This window comes from Canis lupus, chromosome 25 (assembly GCF_048164855.1).
Source record: "Canis lupus baileyi chromosome 25, mCanLup2.hap1, whole genome shotgun sequence".
Lineage (NCBI taxonomy): Eukaryota > Metazoa > Chordata > Mammalia > Carnivora > Canidae > Canis > Canis lupus.
In genome coordinates, this window is record NC_132862.1 from 3229729 (window position 1) to 3250045 (window position 20317).

Genomic DNA, 20317 nt, shown 5'->3' on the forward strand with positions numbered 1-20317 from the left:
AATAGAATGTAGCAACTTCTGATAAAGAACATCTATGAAAACCTACAGCTAACATTATACTTCTTGGTGAAACATGAAATCTTCCTCTAAAAATGGAAACAAGGAAGAATGTCTGCTTTCATCATTTCTTTTTTTTTTTTTTTTTATGATAGTTACAGAGAGAGAGGGAGGCAGAGACACAGGCAGAGGGAGAAGCAGGCTCCATGCACCGGGAGCCTGACGTGGGATTCGATCCCGGGTCTCCAGGATCGCGCCCTGGACCAAAGGCAGGCGCCAAACCGCTGCGCCACCCAGGGATCCCTGCTTTCATCATTTCTATGCAATTTTAAAAAATGATTTTATTTGTTTGACAGAGCACAAGCAGGAGGAGTGGCAGAGTGAGAAGGAGAAGTAGGCTCCCCGCTGAGCAAGGAGCCCAACGCACACTCGATCCCAGCACCCTGGGGTCATAACCTGAGCCGAAGGCAGACACTTAACTGAATAAGCCAGGTGTTTCATTGCAATTTTGTATCTGAAGTCCTAGCTAGTGCAATAAAGCAAGAAAAATAAACAAAAGGCATAAAGGTGCAGTTGCTGTTATTCACAGAAAATATTATCATGCAGGTAGAAAACTCTATGGAATTTACCAAAAAGGACCTATTGGAACCAAAATGTTATTTTATCAAGGTCATGAGATACAAGGTCGATATACAAAAATCAACTATATTTCTATGTTCTGGCAACAATAAATACTTGAAAATAAAAAATTTAAAATTATGCCTTTTACAACAGTATCAAAAAAATACAAATACCAAGGAATAAATCTAATGAAAGATGGGCAAGACCACCACCGCAATCTATACAACTTTGCTGAGAGAAACTTGAGAAGACTTTAATAAATGAAAACTACACATTCACAGATTGAAAAATTCAATATAATTAAGATGTCTACTATTCCCAATTGACCTATAGATTCAGTGCAATCACTATAAAAATTCTAGACTTTTCTGAAGAAACTGACCAAAAAAATGATTCTAAAATATACGGGGACTCGCCAAGGATCTAGAATAGGAAAATCACCTTTTATTTTTTTTTAAAGATTTTATTTATTTATTCATGAGAGACAGAGAGAGAGGGAGAGAGAGAGGCAGAGACACAGGCAGAGGGAGAAGCAGGCTCCACGCAGGGAGCCCAATGCGGGACTCAATCCCGGGACTGCAGGATCACACACTGGATCGAAGGCAGGTGCTAAACTGCTGAGCCACCCAGGGATCCCTGAAAATAACGTTTTAAAAAAATACCCAAATAGCAAAATAATCTCTTAGGAGATTATTTAATAATCTTTAAAATGTTTTTTTGTTTGTTTGTTTGGAGGGCTTATGCTATCTCATTCCAAGACAATAAAGTTATAGTAATTAAGTAAATGTAGTATTGGAATAAGCATAGACAAACCAATCAAGGCAACAGAACAGAATCTAGAAACAGACCCACACATATACATCAACTGATCTTTGATCAAGGTGCCAAGTCAATTCAATAGAGAAAGTTAGTCTTTTTAACAAATGGTACTGAAAAACTACATATTCATCTAAGTCAACTCCTATCTAATTTCATACAAAAAAATTGAGCTCAGAGACCTGAATGTACAACTCAGAACTGTAAAATCTATAGAAGGAAAATAACTTCATAATTTTGGGTAATGGCAAAGATTACTTGGACAAGATGCAAAAAACATCCAATAGGAAAAAAAAAGATACATTAGATTTGATCAAAATTAAACATTTATGTATCTGAGAAATGACTTATATCCATAATATACAAAAAACAAATAATGGGCAAAAGAGGGGTGCCTGGGAGGCTCAGTACATTAAGCATGTCTTTGGCTCAGGTCATGATCCTGGGGTCCTGGGATCAAGCCCCCTATCAGGCTCCCTCCTGAGTGGGGAGCCTGCCTCTCCCTCTCCCTCTGCCTGCTGCTCCCCCTGCTTGTGCTCTCTCGCTCTCTGTCAAATAAATAAAATCTTAAAAAAAATAATGGGCGAAAAATTTAAGTAAGCAACTAATAAAAGATCTATGAGAAGCCAATAGGCACATGAAAAGACGCTCACCATCATTAATTAGCAGGTATATGCAAATTAAAAGCACAGTAAGATACAGTCTATGCCCACTAAAATGCTAAAATCAAAGACTAACATCACCAAATGTTGGCTAGGATGTGGAGCAACTGGAATTCTACCACACTGTTGGCAGGAGTATTAAGAGAGTTGTACAAGAACGCTCTTGGCAAGCTTACTCATACCAATGAAAACTGGAAACAATCTGAATGTCCATCAACAGGAAAGTGGATTCACACATTGGAGTGTGTTTATACAATGAATTACCTTATCAATACTCATCAATAACAGGAATGAAGTACTGACAGTATGAATGTATCTCAAAAACATCTTGTTGAGTGAAAGAAGCCAAATAAAAACACACTGTACGAGTCCTTAAAAATGTAAGAAAACGAATCTATGGTAATACATGACAGAAGAAGTTGCTCAGAGAGGTGAGGGGATTGAGTAGGAAAGGGTACTTTCTGAGAGTCTTATGGTACAAAGGGGTTTAGGGGACGACTCTCAGCTGGTTGGACAGCTCTTGCTCCACCACCTCTAGGCCCACATCTTTGGTAACTCCGGGCTGAGGGTTACCCAATGTACTACTGCAATACTGATTATGCAGTAGAATTCCTTTGAGAAAGAATATGGAGTGTGTATGTAATATGTATGTTATCTGTAGCGTAGAAATAAATGAAGATCTATCAAGTGGGAAAAGCAAAAGCTATTTATTCTGAGCTTGATGTAGGGAGTAAGCCACCATCACATGTGTTTTGCCAGAGGCTCAAAGGCAGGTAGAATGGGAAAGCTTTATAGTGCAAAAAAGGGAAGGCTTCCAGTGTGCCTTGATGTCAAGGTTGCTGGCACTTAGAAGCTGTAGGTGGGCTAACTAGAAGCCGGGCATACTAGGTGATTGATGTGGCTTTCTCTAGTGGGTCCTAAGCTGAAGACATAAACAAAAATTAGGGAAACTGTCAGGCATTAATCAAGTCCTGACCATTTGGAGCTGACTGTTATAGAAGTTAGCTTACTGGATTGTCACTATGATAGCAATCTGGCTCTCTCCAAGTCTGACTTACTGCAGGCTGGCTGCCTGGGTCGTTGATCATTGATAAGGGGGTTGGTTTCTTGGGTAGGTTGGGGGTGAAAGTCTTATTATTTTTTTTAATATATGGTCTGGTCATTGTCTGAACATGGAGTCACTCAATATTCATCAGATCTGACTGATTAATAGAGAGATAGGGAGCAAACATATATATATTCATCACTGTTAACCACCTAAGATGATATAAACTAAAACTGCCTATGAAGAACATTACTTAAAAGTGTTAAGCACTAACTGGGGGCTTAGATAGTATCTAGAGGAAAACAGACCTATACTGGGAAAGTCGAATCTGTTAAAACCAGGGTATACAGGAATCCAAGATGGACGGGTAGTTCCTGAAATCCTTCTTCCCTCAGTGAGGTTTTGAAAGCTGGCACTGAAAGTCCAGGCTATTGTTTCTTTTTCAACTTTCACAACACTGACATAAAAGGACAACACGACATAAAATTCACCATTTTAACTGTTTCAAAATGTGCAGCTCAGTGGTTTTTAGTATATTTACAATGTATTCCAGTGCATTTCCGTCATACCAAAGAAAAACACAGTCCCTGTTAGTAGCCATTCCCAACCCACACCTCTACCCAACCTCTTGCAACCAATAATCTGCCTCCTGTCTCCATAGATTTGCCTCTTTTGGGAATTTCATATAAATGGAAGCATATATTATGTGGCCTTTGTGCCTGGCTTCTTTCACTGAGCATAATGCTTACAAAGTTCATTCATGCTGTAGCACCTATCAATATCTCATTCCTTTTTATGGCTGAATAATATGTCATAATATGGATGTGTCATATTTTATTTACCCATCCCTCAGTTGATGGGCACTTGGGTAGTTTTTACTTTTTGACTATTATGGATAATGATTTTAGAATATTCATGTACAAGTTTTTGTGTGAACACCTGTTTTCAGTTCTACCTAGGAGTAGAACTGCTGGATCATATGGTTAAGTCTTGTGTTTGATTTTCTGAGGAACTGCCAATGTTCTCCAAAGTGGCCGCACCATTTCACATTCCCCATCAGCGTTGGTGGCTGTTGTTTCTTGTGTCAGATTCGAGCCAACTGGAGGGAAGAAAAGCTGGAGGAGATTCTCCCATGTACAGCAGCTCCAGAGGCACCCTTCCCTCAGAATCTGCTTGTGTGTCTCTGCTATTGGCTCAGCTGCTCAATTCTTCTCATCTGGGACGGAGGGAGGGAGGGAGGGAGAGAGCTTCTTCCTTCAACCATGCTGAGACTCAAGGACCATACTCTTTCCCTTCCCCTTCCCTATTTCTTTAGGTCATTTCTCAGTCCTGTAAGTGGAGGTGTTTACTTCTTTTGTTTTGTTGTACTTTGTTGGGGAGGAAAGAGGAGAATTAGCGAAGTTTTAAAGGCAGGAACTTCTGCCTTTTTAGAATTCAGCCTCTAAGGAACTTTCACGTAAAACTATCAGTAACAGAGGAAGCCACAGAGAACCTTAATTACATTTTTTGAAAGTTAAACTCAGTACAAATTTGTCCCGTTTCTCTCAACCCAAATGCAAAGTAATTTTATTAGGACATTTAGCCCAGACTTCCAACCTCCTTAATTGTAGCTGTCCTTCACAAAGAGATATCCTATAACACCTACAGATGGCAGATTCTGCCCATGTCTCTATAGATCTGCCCAAGGAAGCTCAACTACACTGCTTTTTCCGTAGAGATGTACTAATGGAAATTTATCAGGCATGACCTTCCTTGGAACTAAAATTTAGAGCATTTTAGAAGTAGCTTTAGAACCTAGCCATTTATCTCCTGTTCAAGCTTTTCTCAAATTTTTGTAGTTAATCTGCTTTAAAATAATTGTACAATAATTTCTTCTTCTTAGATGAAGGTTCTTTAGGATTTTAGAAGGAATCCAAACCTCTCCAAGTCAGGTAATTCAGAAGAAATCCTAATGTCTACTTCTCAGGGCTAAAAAGGTCAAAAATGTATAGGGCAATAAGTGGAAATTGGCTTTCTGAACACCAAGAATGGGCCAAGTAATATGTTTCATGGTTTATAAATGTTACTATATTTAATCTTTAAAATAGCCCTATAGCATCAGTCCTTTTATTTCTTTTTTATAGATAAGGAAATGGGCTTAGAGAGGTTACGTTTATTTCCCAGGATGACATCAGTAAGTAAACTGAAGAACTTAGGCTTCAGGGTTGGTGCGCGCACTGCTTACAGGCCAGTGCTCTGGAGTCACACTGCCTGAGCCCCTTCCCTTACTGTCGGGTGTTGGACAAGTTGCTTCATTTCTCTAAGGCTCGGTTTCCTCTGCAGTGAAATGCACATGAACGTAGTGTCTGTTGGCTGTGGGCATTCAAGGAGATAATGCTTGTGTATCTGCAAGCTAGCACAACATGCTTTCTGAGTTACTTGTGATTTCTGGGTTGTCAGCAGCACCTGCTTTCTCTATGAGTGGTGAGATTCTCACATACTGCTATAGCTTAGAGATGAAGACATGGGAAAAGTCCCCTCGTCCTCTGTTTCAGCAAAAAGCAAAAGCAAAAATTCCCAAACTATAGAAAAACAATCACCAGTCATAGCCCAATAATTAACAAACAGATGAAATACTTTCTGATGAAACTCTACATGTCTCAACATCTTTTTTTCCACAGAGAGGAGTATTTTATGTTTTTCTTTTCCTTTTTTTTTTTTTTTTGGAGAGGGAGCACAAGCACAAGCAGGGAGAAGCACAGAGGGAGAAGGAGAGAAGCAGACTTCCTGCTGAGCATGGAGCCCCAACGTGGGGCTCGAGATCATGACCTGGGCCCAAATCAAGAGTCACAGGCAAAAAAAAAAAAAGAGTCACAGGCTTGGGCAGCCCTGGTGGTGCAGCGGTTTGGCGTCGCCTGCAGCCTGGGGTGTGATCCTGGAGACCTGGGATCGAGTCCCACATCGGGGTCCCTGCATGGAGCCTGCTTCTCCCTCTGCCTGTGTCTCTGCCTCTCTCTCTGTGTCTATGAATAAATAAATAAAATCTTAAAAAAAAAAAAAAAGAGGCTTCACACCCACTGAGCCACCCAGGTGCTCTGAGAATATTATATTTTTAATGTAAATCTCAGGAAAAAATACAGGTGTGGCATAGCCTAAGAATCAATACTGATGAGACCAGCCTGTGGGCCTCAGCAGCTCCTATACAACTCCACAGAGCACGAGCACACTACGGAAGCACTCTAGTGGTTCAGGCAAAGGGGAGTTAATCCATGGATGGAGACGAATCCCAAATATTTTGACAGTAAGAATCGCGCTATATTCTAGCCTAAAGAGGTATTTGTTGCTCCTCTGGCCTGGGCTTCATATAACATGAGTAAATCAATTGTATCATTCTAAGACAAATGATAAATGTTTTTTCCACTTCCCAGAGAAGCTAGTATTCAAGCAGCCAGGAAGGTCTCTTGGACATCAGGAAGACTCCATCGCTACAAGTCATTAAAGCTCTGAACTTCACCTGTTAATAGGACAAAACCACTTACTGAACACAATGGTTATAAGAAATTAAATGAGATCATGCATATAGAGTGCTTAGCATAACTAGAGCAAGAACCCAATATATGGTGGCTATAATTATTATGTCCACTGTAGAAAACTGTAAACAGCAGGAAAGTGTAAGGAAGAAAAAAAAGTCACCTGTAATTTCTCCTTCCAAAGGCAACAACTACTGTTAAATTCTAGTCAATAGTTTGTCTTTCTATAGATCTGATACACACTAACTCTATGCAGGCTGGGTTTGTTTTGTTTTGTCTTTTGGTGTATTAATAGAACTTATGTATACGGCCACACCATTAGCAGCTAGGAAGTGCTTCTTTATGGCTTCTAATGAAATAGCTTTTCCTAGTTATGAAGCCTTTGGGAATGAAATAGTCCTGCCTACCTCATTTCCTGTCATGCTGGGATCTGCCCTCCTGGCCTTGGGAATCCTCAAATCTGTCACCATCATCACTTGGGACCACTGCAAAGAGTGTCTTGAGCGCTTAGAAGGTGTTGAGTGTGTAGGCCCCCCCAAACCCAAAGGTAGCACTCTGTAGGCTACGATGTAAGGCGGTTGCAGACAGCCTTATTTCCATAGCCATCTGCTCAACTGCCTCTCAAATTTTTTCCCCCACACATTATAACAGAAGCTGCAAAAAAAACCCAAAAACAAAACCTCCAAACGTGCTCATCTGCCTTCAGCTGAAGTTCAGTCGCCACCTTCCTGGCTACCTTTCCTAATATCTTTTTTTTTTTTTTTCAAAGAAAAAGCAAGATGTATTATTTGGCTTACGTATTTAAAAAACTGTCCAGGATATCAGAATTTAAGTCTCTTAACATTTGAGTTGCCCAAACTGTACTGCTCATGCTGACCTGCCCCTCATTCTCTGATGATAATCATCTCTTGTTTGTTTCAGAGAATATAACTGTCTAATTATGGAGTCTAAAGATTTACCTCTAGGTATAGAATCAGGGACAATCAAAAATTATACTTAAAGTAAAGATGATCATCCATAACATTTATTTTGGTCAACAGTCTAGTTTTAGGAGGATTTTGGAACCACTTTATTATTATCATTCCTATTTTAGTGGATATTAAATAAACAGTTTTCCAGAAACTGGAAACAGTTTTCCATGTGATTAAACAGAGAAAACATTAAAATTGAGAAAGAGAAGACTGAGTTTTCCCTAAAGCTCTGGCTCTATTAAAAATGAGCTGTGTGACCTAAAGGAGCCCCAAGTCTCTGAGCCTACTTCCCCATCCAAAAACAGGGATAATGATCTCCACTTAATCAGCCTCACAGAATTTTTATTCAGAGCAAATTAAATAATGAATGTAAAAATAATTTTTAGCTTGTAAAGAGCTAAACAGACGTGTGTGGGGGAGGGTATTTTGCTATTAAATAAAAAGGCAGGAGAGACAAGACGTCAGACACATCCTAACTGCCTTTTGAATTTGTATCTATATAGTCAACAACTATCCTGAAATGTTAAAAACAGATCATTGTGAATAATTCCATCCTTGACTGTCCGGTTTCCCTCCACACATGCATCATGCTAATTAAAGGACTGGCTGTCTTCGTGCTGTGTTAGAGGAAACTGAAGTGTTAGAACGAAACGGACTGGCATGCTATCTCAAGGAGCTTACGCCAGCTAAGGAAGGGCTGAGGGAAGTTAAGGAGTTAGAGGTACGGAGGATTAGGATCACTGAGGTTATAAGAATTTGAAACTAGAAAAAAGGTATCAACAGCTTAGAATTTAAAGAAATGTTAAGAGATGGCTTTTCCCAAGGAGGGGAGCCATTCTTCAAACCCCTAGACGAGAGATTTTACGAAGCTATTATATGCAGCTCCTCCAGAGCCTGACATTTGATTACATTTAAAATTCATCTTTTGCTTCCCTTTTCCTTCCTCCCCCATACGCCATGTGTTCTTGCCCCAACCTCCCACTTTTCCCTCCTTTGATTTATTTCCATTTCAATCCCTTTTGAATGTCTAGCTCCAGTTCTGCACTGGCTTCCCTAACCTCTCCTTGCCTGGCTCTCTCTGATGTACACCTCCCTGCCCGCAGCACCATGCACCCACGTTCCTCTTTGGAAAAATCACATCTCGTTCTTACAGAGGAGACATGGAAAATCATTCTAAGCTGTATTGTCTGTCTGTCTGTCTGTCTGAATAGAAGGATAAGAGCTTTAAATTCCAGGCTGTTTCCCTATAAGGAGAGGATGTGGGAGGGACAGAAGCAATGATAGTTTCCAAACCGGCTCCGACTTGGTCACTGGTGGTGGCAGGATGCCATTCTCATTCCATCCGGGCAGGATCCACTGGCCAGAGGCATTCAGTCAAAGCAGGTGGGGAGAGGGAAACGGGTAGGCTGATAAAGACTTGCAAAGATGGAGAGAAAGGAAAAGAGGTAAAATAAAGTGAAGAGTTGATGGAATAGGGCAACAGAAACAAGGAAGGAGGAGGGATGGGGGGGAGACAGAGCAGGGAATAAAGTGGAAGGGCAAACAGGGAGGGCCGAAGAGAGAGAGAGAGAACCAAACCAGGAGGGAGAAGAGAGACAGAAGCATGGGGGCGGTGGGGCCAGGCCGGAGAGAAGAGGAGGGCGCGGGCCAGCCTGCCATGCCTAGCCTCGGGCTGTGCGTGTACTTCCTTACACTGTCATCGGTAGCTGCCTTATCTATTTTCACCTCTGGCAGGAGCCGCCCGCCGATGTGGGAGCCAGGGCCACCGATGAGGGACACCACGCCGTTGCAGTCCACCGTGCTGTTGCGCTTGACACTGCGCCGCAGGCTGGGGAAGATGCGCGACGAGCGGCTGCCCTGGCTGTAGCCGCTGTAGCCGCTGTAGCTGCTGCGGCGCTCGCGGGCCCGGATGGGGATGAAGAGCGAGTCCCGGCGGCCCTCGCTCTCCTCCACGGTGCTGTGCTCGTCGTCGGCAAACTCGTTCTCCGAGCCCGGGTCGCGGAACCGCCCGGGCCCCCGGAAGCTGAAGATGCTGCTTTTGCTGTTGTGGCGGGAGAGGAACGGGGAGCCCGGGATGCTGAGCAGAGACTGCAGGGACAGGGAGACAGAGAAGGACAGAGACAGGTGTGAGACGGGCCCCTGCGCAGCCTGAGCAAAGGCATTGCCCCCCACCCTCACCCTCACCCCCCACGTCCTGGCCCTGTCCTTGCACTCCTGGTATCGGAGCACAGTGTTCCCTGACGGCACTTCTGGATGGTGCGTGTGTACAACGACCCAACACCCCTCATCACTCTCTTCTTGCCCCATACCCTTGGGACGCGACTCCGACCAGCTAACCCTAGAAAAACTGGACTGGTCACCCATGAATGCAATGATGCTTTGATCTTGTGCTCTATGCAGCTAATCCACAGGCAAACACATCGCTGGGTCTATTTCTCATTACTGTGAGCTCACACGACGTGGGCCTGTCATTTACCCACGATAGACTCTATGCTATGCTTGGCAAAAAGGGGAGAATTTTTAAGTGGCCTCTATCTCTTGGTATTCTCTCAATGAGTACATGCCCGGGAGGGGAGTCCTATGCCAACAGTGGCCTTGAAGTACTTTTTGAAGTTGAATATTATGGATGTTCCCTCCTACTCCATTTTAAAGTCGACATTTTTTTTTCATCAAAAGCTTAAATATTTGTAAGTTATAGAATTCCCAGTACTATTTATTTGGTTCCACGCCCTGTGTGGAGCCCAGTTTGGGGCTTGGACTAACAACCCTGCGATCAAGACCTAGCTGAGACTAGGAGTCAGATGTTAACCAAACGAGCCACCAAGATGCCTTCTAGCACTGACACTTAAAAATATAACTTTTGGGGAGCCTGGGTGGCTCAGCGGTTTAGCGCTGCCTTCAGCCCAGGGCATGATCCTGGAGACCTGGGATCAAGTCGGGCTCCCTGCACAGAGCCTGCTTCTCCCTCTGCCTGTGTCTCTGCCTCTCTCATGAATAAATAAAAATCTTAAAAAAAATAAAATAAAATAAAATAAAAAAAAATAACTTTTATTTATCATTTACAAATTTCTCATTTTCTTCTCTTTCAACTCATACTTCCAATTCCACATTCTCTAGAGAACTGTATGCTAATGTATATTTTTATGCTTTCTTATATTTTATTGATCACCTTTCTTTTTAAAGATTTTTATTTATTTATTCATGAGAGACACACATACACAGAGAGGCAGAGACATAGGCAGAAGGAGAAGCAGGTTCCCTGTGGGGAGCCCGATGTGGGACTCGATCCCAGGACCCTGGGATCACGACCTGAGCCAAAAGCAGACGCTCAACCACTGAGCCACCCAGGTGCCCCTTACTGATCCACCTCTAAATACTTTCCTTCAAATAAAAATTATAAAGTATACTTAAAAATTTTTTAATTTTCCTGTGGTCATGAATCTCAAAGAATTTTTAAAAATTCTCCTGGATTGATTATTTATTATAATTCTTTTTAATAAAATCGATCAAGGTATATATATATATTATATATTTTATAAGTAATTACTAAGCTTAAAAAGAAAATTTTATTAAAATATATCTCTTAATGAGTTTTTTGTTCCAATTGGTGGTTTTGGTGATGAAATATTTGTACATAGTATTATTTATTATTAGAATCAAACATGGCTCAAAAATCAACTCTCCCTTCCCTCTCTGATAAGAACAGATACTATACTTGATCTTAGCCAAAAGGCCAAGAAGTGACCTCTCCCTTCCCCTTCTAATATTAGATTTTAAGTGCTGAGAAACCTTATTCAAGTAGTAAATAGTATCTTGGAACAGAAGGATTTGGTTATAGCAATGTCACTTAAATCTTTGAACTCCTTTCAAGTTATATGCCAAAATCACATAGTAAGCTATCAGTAGAATTTATCTACTGGCTGACAATCAAATCAGGTAGTCTTTCAATTTTTTTGAAAGCAAAGAACTGTAAACCACCCAACTTGCCAAATGATCTTTTTTTTTTATGCCAAATGATCTCTTACCGAGTTGTTAAAGGTAATCCATTCCTTGATTTCTGAGGATGCCAAAAAGGTTTTATTTATTATTTACTAGTAATTATATGGGTTACTCTTATAAGGGTTATTCTTTTACTTAAAGGAACCTTATTTAACCCAAAATAAACAGTTGGAATAATAAAAATATCATTAATTTCAAAACATCACTGTCAATGTTAATTTTTTTCCAACATTAATTTTTTTAATAAAATAATTTTATGGGATCCCTGGGTGGCGCAGCGGTTTGGCGCCTGCCTTTGGCCTAGGGCGCGATCCTGGAGACCCAGGATCGATTCCCACGTCGGGCTCCCGGTGCATGGAGCCTGCTTCGCCCTCTGCCTGTGTCTCTGCCTCTCTTTCTCTCTCTGTGACTATCATAAATAAATAAAAATTAAAAAATATATTAAAAAATAATTTTATCACATGCTTTAAAGATATTTTCATCAAGACCTTAAAGCCACAGGTTTAGCTCATTCACTTTATAAAATATCCACCATATGATATAATTAGTAATGCCAGTCCTTACTGTCACAGCAATTGGCCAAATCGGACTTTTATTTGAAAAATTATGACCTTATTTTTCCTTTTTAATAAATGTACTAATATGTATTCAAGTGACATCCATCCCACTCCTGAATTTAAATACCCCAATGGCCCTGATTTTAAGATGGGTAAATTCAGAAAGCCTTACAATGTATTTAAATTTCCTGGATGAAAGAAAATATAAGGACACTGATATTTTCAATTGTGCATTTGTTTGGCATCCCCTAAATTTTCAAACCTCAGGGCACTGTGCCAAAAGCAATGCCTTCCTATTGTACCTATGATTTTGTTCTGAGAAGTGCTAAGGTGACAGACACAGAGACAACTGCCTTTGGAAGAGTTTATTACTTATAGTTCCCAAGAGAAGGGGGCATGCCATGTCATGCCAGCCGGGCCTCATGGGGAGGTGCCATGGTCTGTTAGGAGGCAAAAGGAGCAAGGGAAAAGCATGGTTCAGAACCTGTATGGGGGTTTCCTTGGAAGGAACAGCTGAGGTACAGTAGGCACATCTGAGAAGCTTAGGATTGGGCGGTTTGAGTGATTTGAGCAAGCTCTGAGCTATAGGAATGATTTTGGCTGTAAAGTAACTGGCCCTTGGAGTGATTTAGGGCAGGGGAAACATTGGTTTGGTGTGTCTTTGTGTGTGAGCCTTAGATAAAAATTTGGGCCTGAGGGTTTGGGTTAGTTGATTTTTAAAAAATATTTTATTTATTAATGAGAGAGAGAGAGAGAGAGGCAGAGGAAGAAGCAGGCTCCGTGCAGGGAGCCCGACATGGGACTCGATCCCAGGACTCCAGGATCACGCCCTGGGCTGAAGGCAGGGCTAAACCCCTGAGCCACCGGGGCTGCCCTGGATTAGTTGATTTGTATATGAAAGGCACACTTCCAGGCAAGTTGTTCACTGTCTAGGAATTAAGTTTGCACATTAGCTAGCAAGGCTCCTAAAATGTCAAAGCATCATAAAGTACAAAAAATAAAAACCATGATTAATACATTAAGATCCCAAGATTGGATTGGCAGGGAGGGAAAGGAAATATCTGAGCTTCTACCCACATGTTCAGTCCACTGTAACACAGAACACTGAGGTTCTGTGTTAGATGTTAGTAACAGTGCCTTGGGTATATGTATCTCCCTCGGAGGGCTCACTAGAGAGAAATATGGCCGGGACGAGACAAGACTCTGGTACTCTTGGGCTAAATCCCATAATCACTTTAATAGCATCAATCAATATCCTAAAAATGTCCTTCAAGACCCTCCCAGCATTGACCCTAACTTACTTTTCCCATTTTATCTTTCACTCTTTCCCCTCACAGACTCTACCATTGAGCCATGCTGCCTTCAGGTCTTTATGTTCTACACTTCCAGCTGTGGAAATCCTCTCCATTGTCCATGGTCCAGCCCTTTATCTTCTTCCACAAACCTCCTTCCCCTTCCACAGCCCTGAGCCTCTTTTTTAGAGTACTTGTGCTCTACTTTTTACTATAGTTCTTTACACACATGCTTTTAGCTCTTCTTTTTAATCAGCTACAAACTCTTTAGGGGCACACTGCCTGATTCACCTTTGTATCTCCTGGAGTGCTTTGTATACTGCAGGTAGAGCACTTAATTTAATGAATATGTATTTAGATTATATACTATAAGTTAGCCATCCACACCTGAGCATTACCCCACACCTGCATTGGGTCCCTACTTCACTTCTCATAGAAGTCCACTTCTCTGGACTAAATCTGTGATTTTGCATTAAACCAATGCTGGCTGCTGATACTACCTGGGACATTAGGTCTCCATATTCAGAAAGGTTTCACTTATTTGACACATGATCAATAAATACCTATAGTGTACTAAGTGATGTGGATACAGTGGTAAAGACATACATCATGGTCCCTGCCTTCTGGCACCTTGCAGCATATTAGGAAATAGATATTAGGGGATCCCTGGGTGGCGCAGCGGTTTGGCGCCTGCCTTTGGCTCAGGGCACGATCCTGGAGACCCGGGATCGAATCCCACGTCGGGCTCCCGGTGCATGGAGCCTGCTTCTCTCTCTGCCTGTGTCTCTGCCTCTCTCTCTCTCTCTGTGACTATCGTAAATAAATAAATAAATAAATAAAATTAAAAAAAAAAAAAAGGAAATAGATATTATAGGAAATCTATTCCTAAATGATAGAAAACTGATAAGGAAGATGATGATAAATTAATTCAGTGACCTACAAACACAGAAACCAGGATCCTGAGACAACACACGCTAAAAGAAACAAACTATTATTCTTTAATTCCCTGTTCCATTCTTGGCAAAAGAGCTGCCTCTAATAAATCTGGAAAAGAGAACTTGTTCCATTTCTCCTTGTACTCAGTATTCAAACTTAATCTATGGAGATACATCCTGAGGGTAGCCACCCCAATCCCTCCCCAGTCTCAGCTCCCTGGGCTGGAGGGTTTCAGTGATGACTCAGGACCCTTGGCGCTGTTAACTCCTGGGATCCAGGCCACTTTATAAAATGGATGGGCCTTATCTCCTGTTTTCAACATTTTTCCTGTCTACCAGTCAGGAGCTTCTGGTCTTTTCCAGGCATATAACTAGTATATTTAGTATAACTAAATATACTACCTTAAGTCTAGGTGTTTGCTTGGGAGAATGGCTCTGGGGTGTTCTTGATTTGTGGACATGGCCCTCATATTTTTTCCACAGAAAAACTGAGGATTTTAGGGCATCCATGTCAGCTAGACAGCCTTGGGACAAGGCTTTAACAATGACTGGGATGCTTTAGGATGTGATAAACTGGTGATTTAAGTGTTCCATGTCCATGCCATATTTCACTTTTTCTTCACTTCACTTTTTTTCCCCCCAAACAGCAGTTATTCTTAAAGTGTGGTCTAGGGATTACTATGATCCTTTTAAGGGGGCTCAAGAGGTCAAAACTATTTTATAATAATACTAAGATGATATTTGTCTTTATCACTTTCATTTTCTCACAAGTATAGAGTGGACTCTGGAGTCTGACAGTTTCACAGTATTTACACTTTTCTGATGAGCTGGTAGTGATTAATAAATGTACGTGATTTTTTAACACTGTGTGTGTCAGTACTTGGAAGATCTATGTAACTCAATGAATCAGTATTTCCTAAATGATCAATGCATGATACTACAAATCATTCATGAGTTACAGATCTATGGTGCTAAATACAGCAAAGGATATTTATTTATTTATTTAATTTATTTAATTTGTTTTTTATTTTTTAACAGATTTTATTTATTTATTCATCACACACACACACACACACACACACACACACACACACACACACACAGAGGCAGAGACACAGGCAGAGGGAGAAGCAGGCTCCACGCAGGGAGCTGGATGTGGGACTTGATCCCTGGTCTCCAGGATCACTCCCTGGGCCGAAGGCAGGCTCCAAACCGCTGAGCCACCGGAGCTGCCCTATTTTATTTATTTATTTATTTATTTATTTATTTATTTATTTATTTATTTATATTTATTTATTTATTTTACTTTATTTTATTTTTTTTAAAGAGATTTTATTTATTTATTCATGAGAGACACACACACACAGAGGCAGAGACACAGGCAGAGGGAAAAGCAGGCTCCATGCAGGGAGCCCGATGTGGGACTCGACCCTGGGACTCCCAAGATCATGCCCTGGGCCAGAGGCAGGCACCAAACCGCTGAGCCACCCATGGATCCCTATTTATTTATTTTTAAAGATTTATTTATTTGAGAGAGAGAGTGAGAGAGAGAGGGGGGTGGGAGGGATAGAGGAAGAGGGAGAGAGTAAACCTTAAATAGACTCTGTCCTGAATGAGGAGCCAGATGCAGGGATTGATTCCATGACCCTGAGATCACAACCTGAGCTGAAACCAAGATCTGGGCACTCAATCGATTATGCCATCCAGGTGCCCCGAGGTCTTCAATTTTTAAGGATATTAGGGGGTCCTAAGACCAAAAAGCTTGAGAAATGTTGCACTGGAAAAATTAAAATACTATGCAAAATGGAACTCAAGTTAATATGTGTGAACTGTTCTAAGCCCTAAAACCACAGCAGTAATTTTATAGAGAAATGAGTAGGAGACGAGATGGCCAGATGTCTTAAGAGTTCTCTGAAGATCTGGCAATAAAGGAAATGGATATACACTTGAATTGTGCCATGGGAAATGGAAGCCACATTCACTGGTGAGCCAACAAGAGATGACCACGTATGTGGAGAGGTAAACGGGGAGGAGCGGCTATATACCGTATGTTCAGGAGTACAAGTTCTGCAGTACGAAGGACCTGGTTCAAATCCTGACTCTAACACCTACTGGCCATAAGACCTTAGACAAGTTAGTCAATCTCTTTCGGCCTCAGTTTCCTCAGTCATTCTTCCAGATAAAACCAGAGAAACTGCAGAAGAGTCCTGGGACAAAGAATATGACTTCCATGTGGGGTTTCTCAGTAAGTCTTGGCAGACAGCCATGGCCTCTAGGAATCTACAATTTTTTTCAGATGGAGAAATGAGAGGAAGTGAACATTTTCATGCAAAGCAGGACATTTCAGAAGCCCAGTTTTATTTGTCGAGCTAGGGAGCAATCAGTGCAACTCTGTGCTGAAGCCTATAGATTAATCAGAGACCATTCAATAACAGTGCTAAGGTATTCATTAACAAGCTCAGTGATGGCTCTTACGACAAGGGTTGGATGACAACAAAGCTGAGTCACACTCTTCCCCAAAAGAGAGTGAACTAGGAGAAAGGTGAGGTGAAGGTGAGGGTGAGGGTGAGGGAGAGAGAGAGAGAGAGAGAGAGAGAGAGAGAGAGAGAGATGGCTCCAGGCCACAGACAAGACCCAGAAGGGTGAAATCAGATTTATAAAAGTCCCCCCATTCATTTGTCCAACAAATATCTGAATGCTAGCCATATGCAGACTCTGCCTTTAGCACTTTATCTAGGAGAGGAAAGAATGTGAGTCCATGCAGAGTAAAAAGCAGCACATAAAGGGGTATGTATAAAACACAGTGGAAAGAGAAATGGCAACGTCCACTGAGGTGTGGCATGGGGGAGGTCAGGGAAGGTTTTCTGAGAGAAGGATGTGAAGACTAAGTGTGGTGTAGACATTGAGAGACGGAAAAATAGGGCGTCTTAGAGAGGGGGGTTTCTGGAGCAAAACTGAGGACAGGAAGCAAACATTGTACATGAGAAGCAGCTAGCAGTGCATTCTGCTCTAAGTCCAGGGTGCCTGACAGGGCACAGTGACCGGGAGCTGAGCCGGCCAGGAGAAGGGGGCCCTAGGACTGCCAGCTACAGGGCTGGTGCTTCATTAGTAAATAGAGTGAATCTGATTAGGGTCATTCCCTCTCCCATTCTCTGTGATAATGATTCTACATTAGTCAATATTTTCTTTAATGCCTCTACTCAACTTCTCATTCCCTTCAATAGGACTTTGAATTTCCTGTATTACTATACACCAGAGACTGTCCGGTGTTGTCTTCCTCAACTCCCTACTCCCTATTTACAAACTTATCCATACCCACCCTCCCCCTATTTTCCTGACAGCTGGGGATAAGGTGCCCCTTTCCTGTAAAGACTTACATCTATTTTCACATCTTCCAAGACTGTGCTCCATTTTTTCTTTTTTTCTTTTTTTTTTCCATTTTCTTTTCTATTCTACTCCATTTTCTACCTCCACTTCGCTTCTTCTGGGCTCCCCGCCCCAGATTATAAAAATAATTTCACCCATATACTTTAAAGCAGTTTGTATGAGAAGTCTACACTCACTGTTTCCACTTCCCACTTCACTTCCATATGGTATCCATCCTTATCCTGGACTGAAATGTGTCTTTAAAGTTTTCAGTGACTTATATTGCCAAATCCAGTACATATTTCCAATTCTGATCTCATGAAGCATTTTCTGTTAAATTTCAATCCATTGATCACTCCCCTGCTTTCTCCAACCTTTGTACTCTCCTGGCTTCACTGTACTGGTTCTCTTAGTACTTCTAATGACCATTCATCCATTTTCCTTCATGAGCTCCATCTCCGATGCCCACAGATATCAGTGGTTGTGCCCCTAGCTCACTGTTCCTTAACCTGACACAACCTCTTTGAGTATCTCGTCAAGTCTCGCAGTCCCGATCACCATCTCTCACCTCAGGACCTTTTCCTGAAGCCATTATTTGCCTATTTTGTGTCTAAAGACCTTTTCTACTTTTTTATTGTTATCCAACAAATAATTCAAGCTTGAGGCATCCACACTGAATTTACTTTTTTCCAACCCTAGAATGTCTTTTCGTTTTTCCTATTGCTTTCCCATCAACACACACATACATTACCCCTTTATCCTTTATTTACCTTCCCAAGAAAGTCATTACTGAACCTGCAGGTTGTGGTAGATCTGTGCCCTCTAAAACACTCCAGCCAATGGGAATTATGGAACAATATGGAACAATATGGAACCATCAATATTATTACAGAAATAAGTTTTAGTGGTTGCTCCACTACAAGGATGGTGTTCTAACCACTGTGAACTTCTAGGACCCATCACAATCCCTGATGCATGATAGGCACTCCAGGACTGCCTGGTGGTGAATAATGAGAGCTCCGTTTTAGGAAACACTCTATCAACAGTATATAAAACATGAAGGAGAGGCAGAAAGATCAGAGGAAACAAACCTGCAGTGGTTAACTGCAGTAGAATGAAACAATACAAAGGTCTGAGCTAAGGTAGGATTAATAGGATAGAAAGAAGGGGATGACACAAGAGACTCTGCTGTGATAATGAATAGGACTAGCAGAGATTGAACTGGGAGGTGAGGGATACAAGGGATGTCACAATGAAGCATCTCTGGGAGACAAGGAAAGACACTGGATACACTGCCATAAAACTAGTAACTGTAATCTATTCTATACCTTATAAACTTTCCAGCATTTCCTTAAAATGGGGAATTAAATGGCCTAAGAACTGGATTTTGGTGGTGGTCTCTGAAATCCAAAAATAAGTGTTATGTAATGATATTTATAGTCACAGAAAGCTCAGTAATTATCATACTTCTTCTCTTTCTTTTTCTTAGTTTCCTCATTTATCAAAGTTGGGTACAACTGGAGGCTTTTAATCTACCATAGGCTAATTTATCAGCATGACACTATATCTAGAATAATTAATTACCAGAATTTGCCACAGTCAAATAAGGTGACCTAAAGAGTTTCAGGACTCTTTTTAAAAAATCTACAATTATATGCAATTTTTTTTTTAAGATTTTATTTATTTATTTATTTATTCATGAGAGACACAGAGAGAGGCAGAGACACAGGCAGAGGGAGAAGCAGGCTCCATGGAGGGAGCCTGATGTGGGACTTGATCCCAGGACCCCGGGATCACACCCTGAGCCAAAGGCAGACACTCAACCACCGAGCCACCCAGGCATCCGTATGTGCAATTCTTAAACAGAGATGTTTAAGAAAGCTAAATTCTGATGTTCCGATCTTTAAGGAGAAGGGTGCTTCTTTAAGTTTTAGAATGGAAGGCCCACTGGTGTGACAAGGACCTTTTGGCTGAAGTAAGTCTGTTAAACGTGATCATGAGGTCCTAGGGCTGGCCCAGAGTAGAGAGTGGATGCAGGATGGGAGCAGAGGGCTGTTCTAACATGTCCACTGCCTGCCCTTAGGGAGCAGTTTGGAGTATGGAGAGGTAGGCCTTAGGACCCAGGGAAGGGGCTCCAAAATGTAGAGCCAACGGGGAATGGGAGAATCAATGAGATTAGGAAAAGCAGAACTTCTTAGGCTTATGTGATCCAGTGCAAAGAGTTTACCTGATTCATGATGGAAAATTTCCTCCCTATTCTGTTGTCTGGCAGTCGAAAGCCCTTCCTTCTCATACCATCTTCTGACTCTGACTTAAACACCTTCTCAGGATCCCCTTTTTCCTCTCCTTCAGAGAGCTCCTTCTGCTTCCTCTTCTTTCTCCGGTTACGTCTTTCTTTAGCACTCTTGGAACTGAGTTTAGATATTTCAGAGGAACTGCGAGGAGAGCCTGCCCCTTCTTCGCCTTCTTCCTCGATGGCATCTTCTGAAACAGTGCCTGCGGAGGTGGCCATTGCAGCAGCCTAGGGGAGGAGCCACAATGACATGC

The 20317-nt window shown here is 41.6% G+C and overlaps 1 protein-coding gene and 1 pseudogene across 5 annotated transcripts in view; both read right to left on the minus strand.

The window, feature by feature from the left end:
* SCN8A (sodium voltage-gated channel alpha subunit 8) overlaps window positions 1-20317 on the minus strand; it is a 178593-nt gene that overhangs the window by 56510 nt on the left and 101766 nt on the right. For all 5 annotated transcript variants that reach the window (XM_072797858.1, XM_072797855.1, XM_072797859.1 and 2 more), the window contains exons 11-12: window positions 19998-20291; window positions 9347-9709 (exon numbers count right to left, since the gene is read on the minus strand). In XM_072797858.1, coding sequence (XP_072653959.1) covers window positions 9347-9709; window positions 19998-20291 — 657 coding nt within the window. The remainder of the gene's footprint in view (window positions 1-9346; window positions 9710-19997; window positions 20292-20317) is intronic.
* LOC140617751 (U2 spliceosomal RNA) lies at window positions 11244-11366 on the minus strand (annotated as a pseudogene).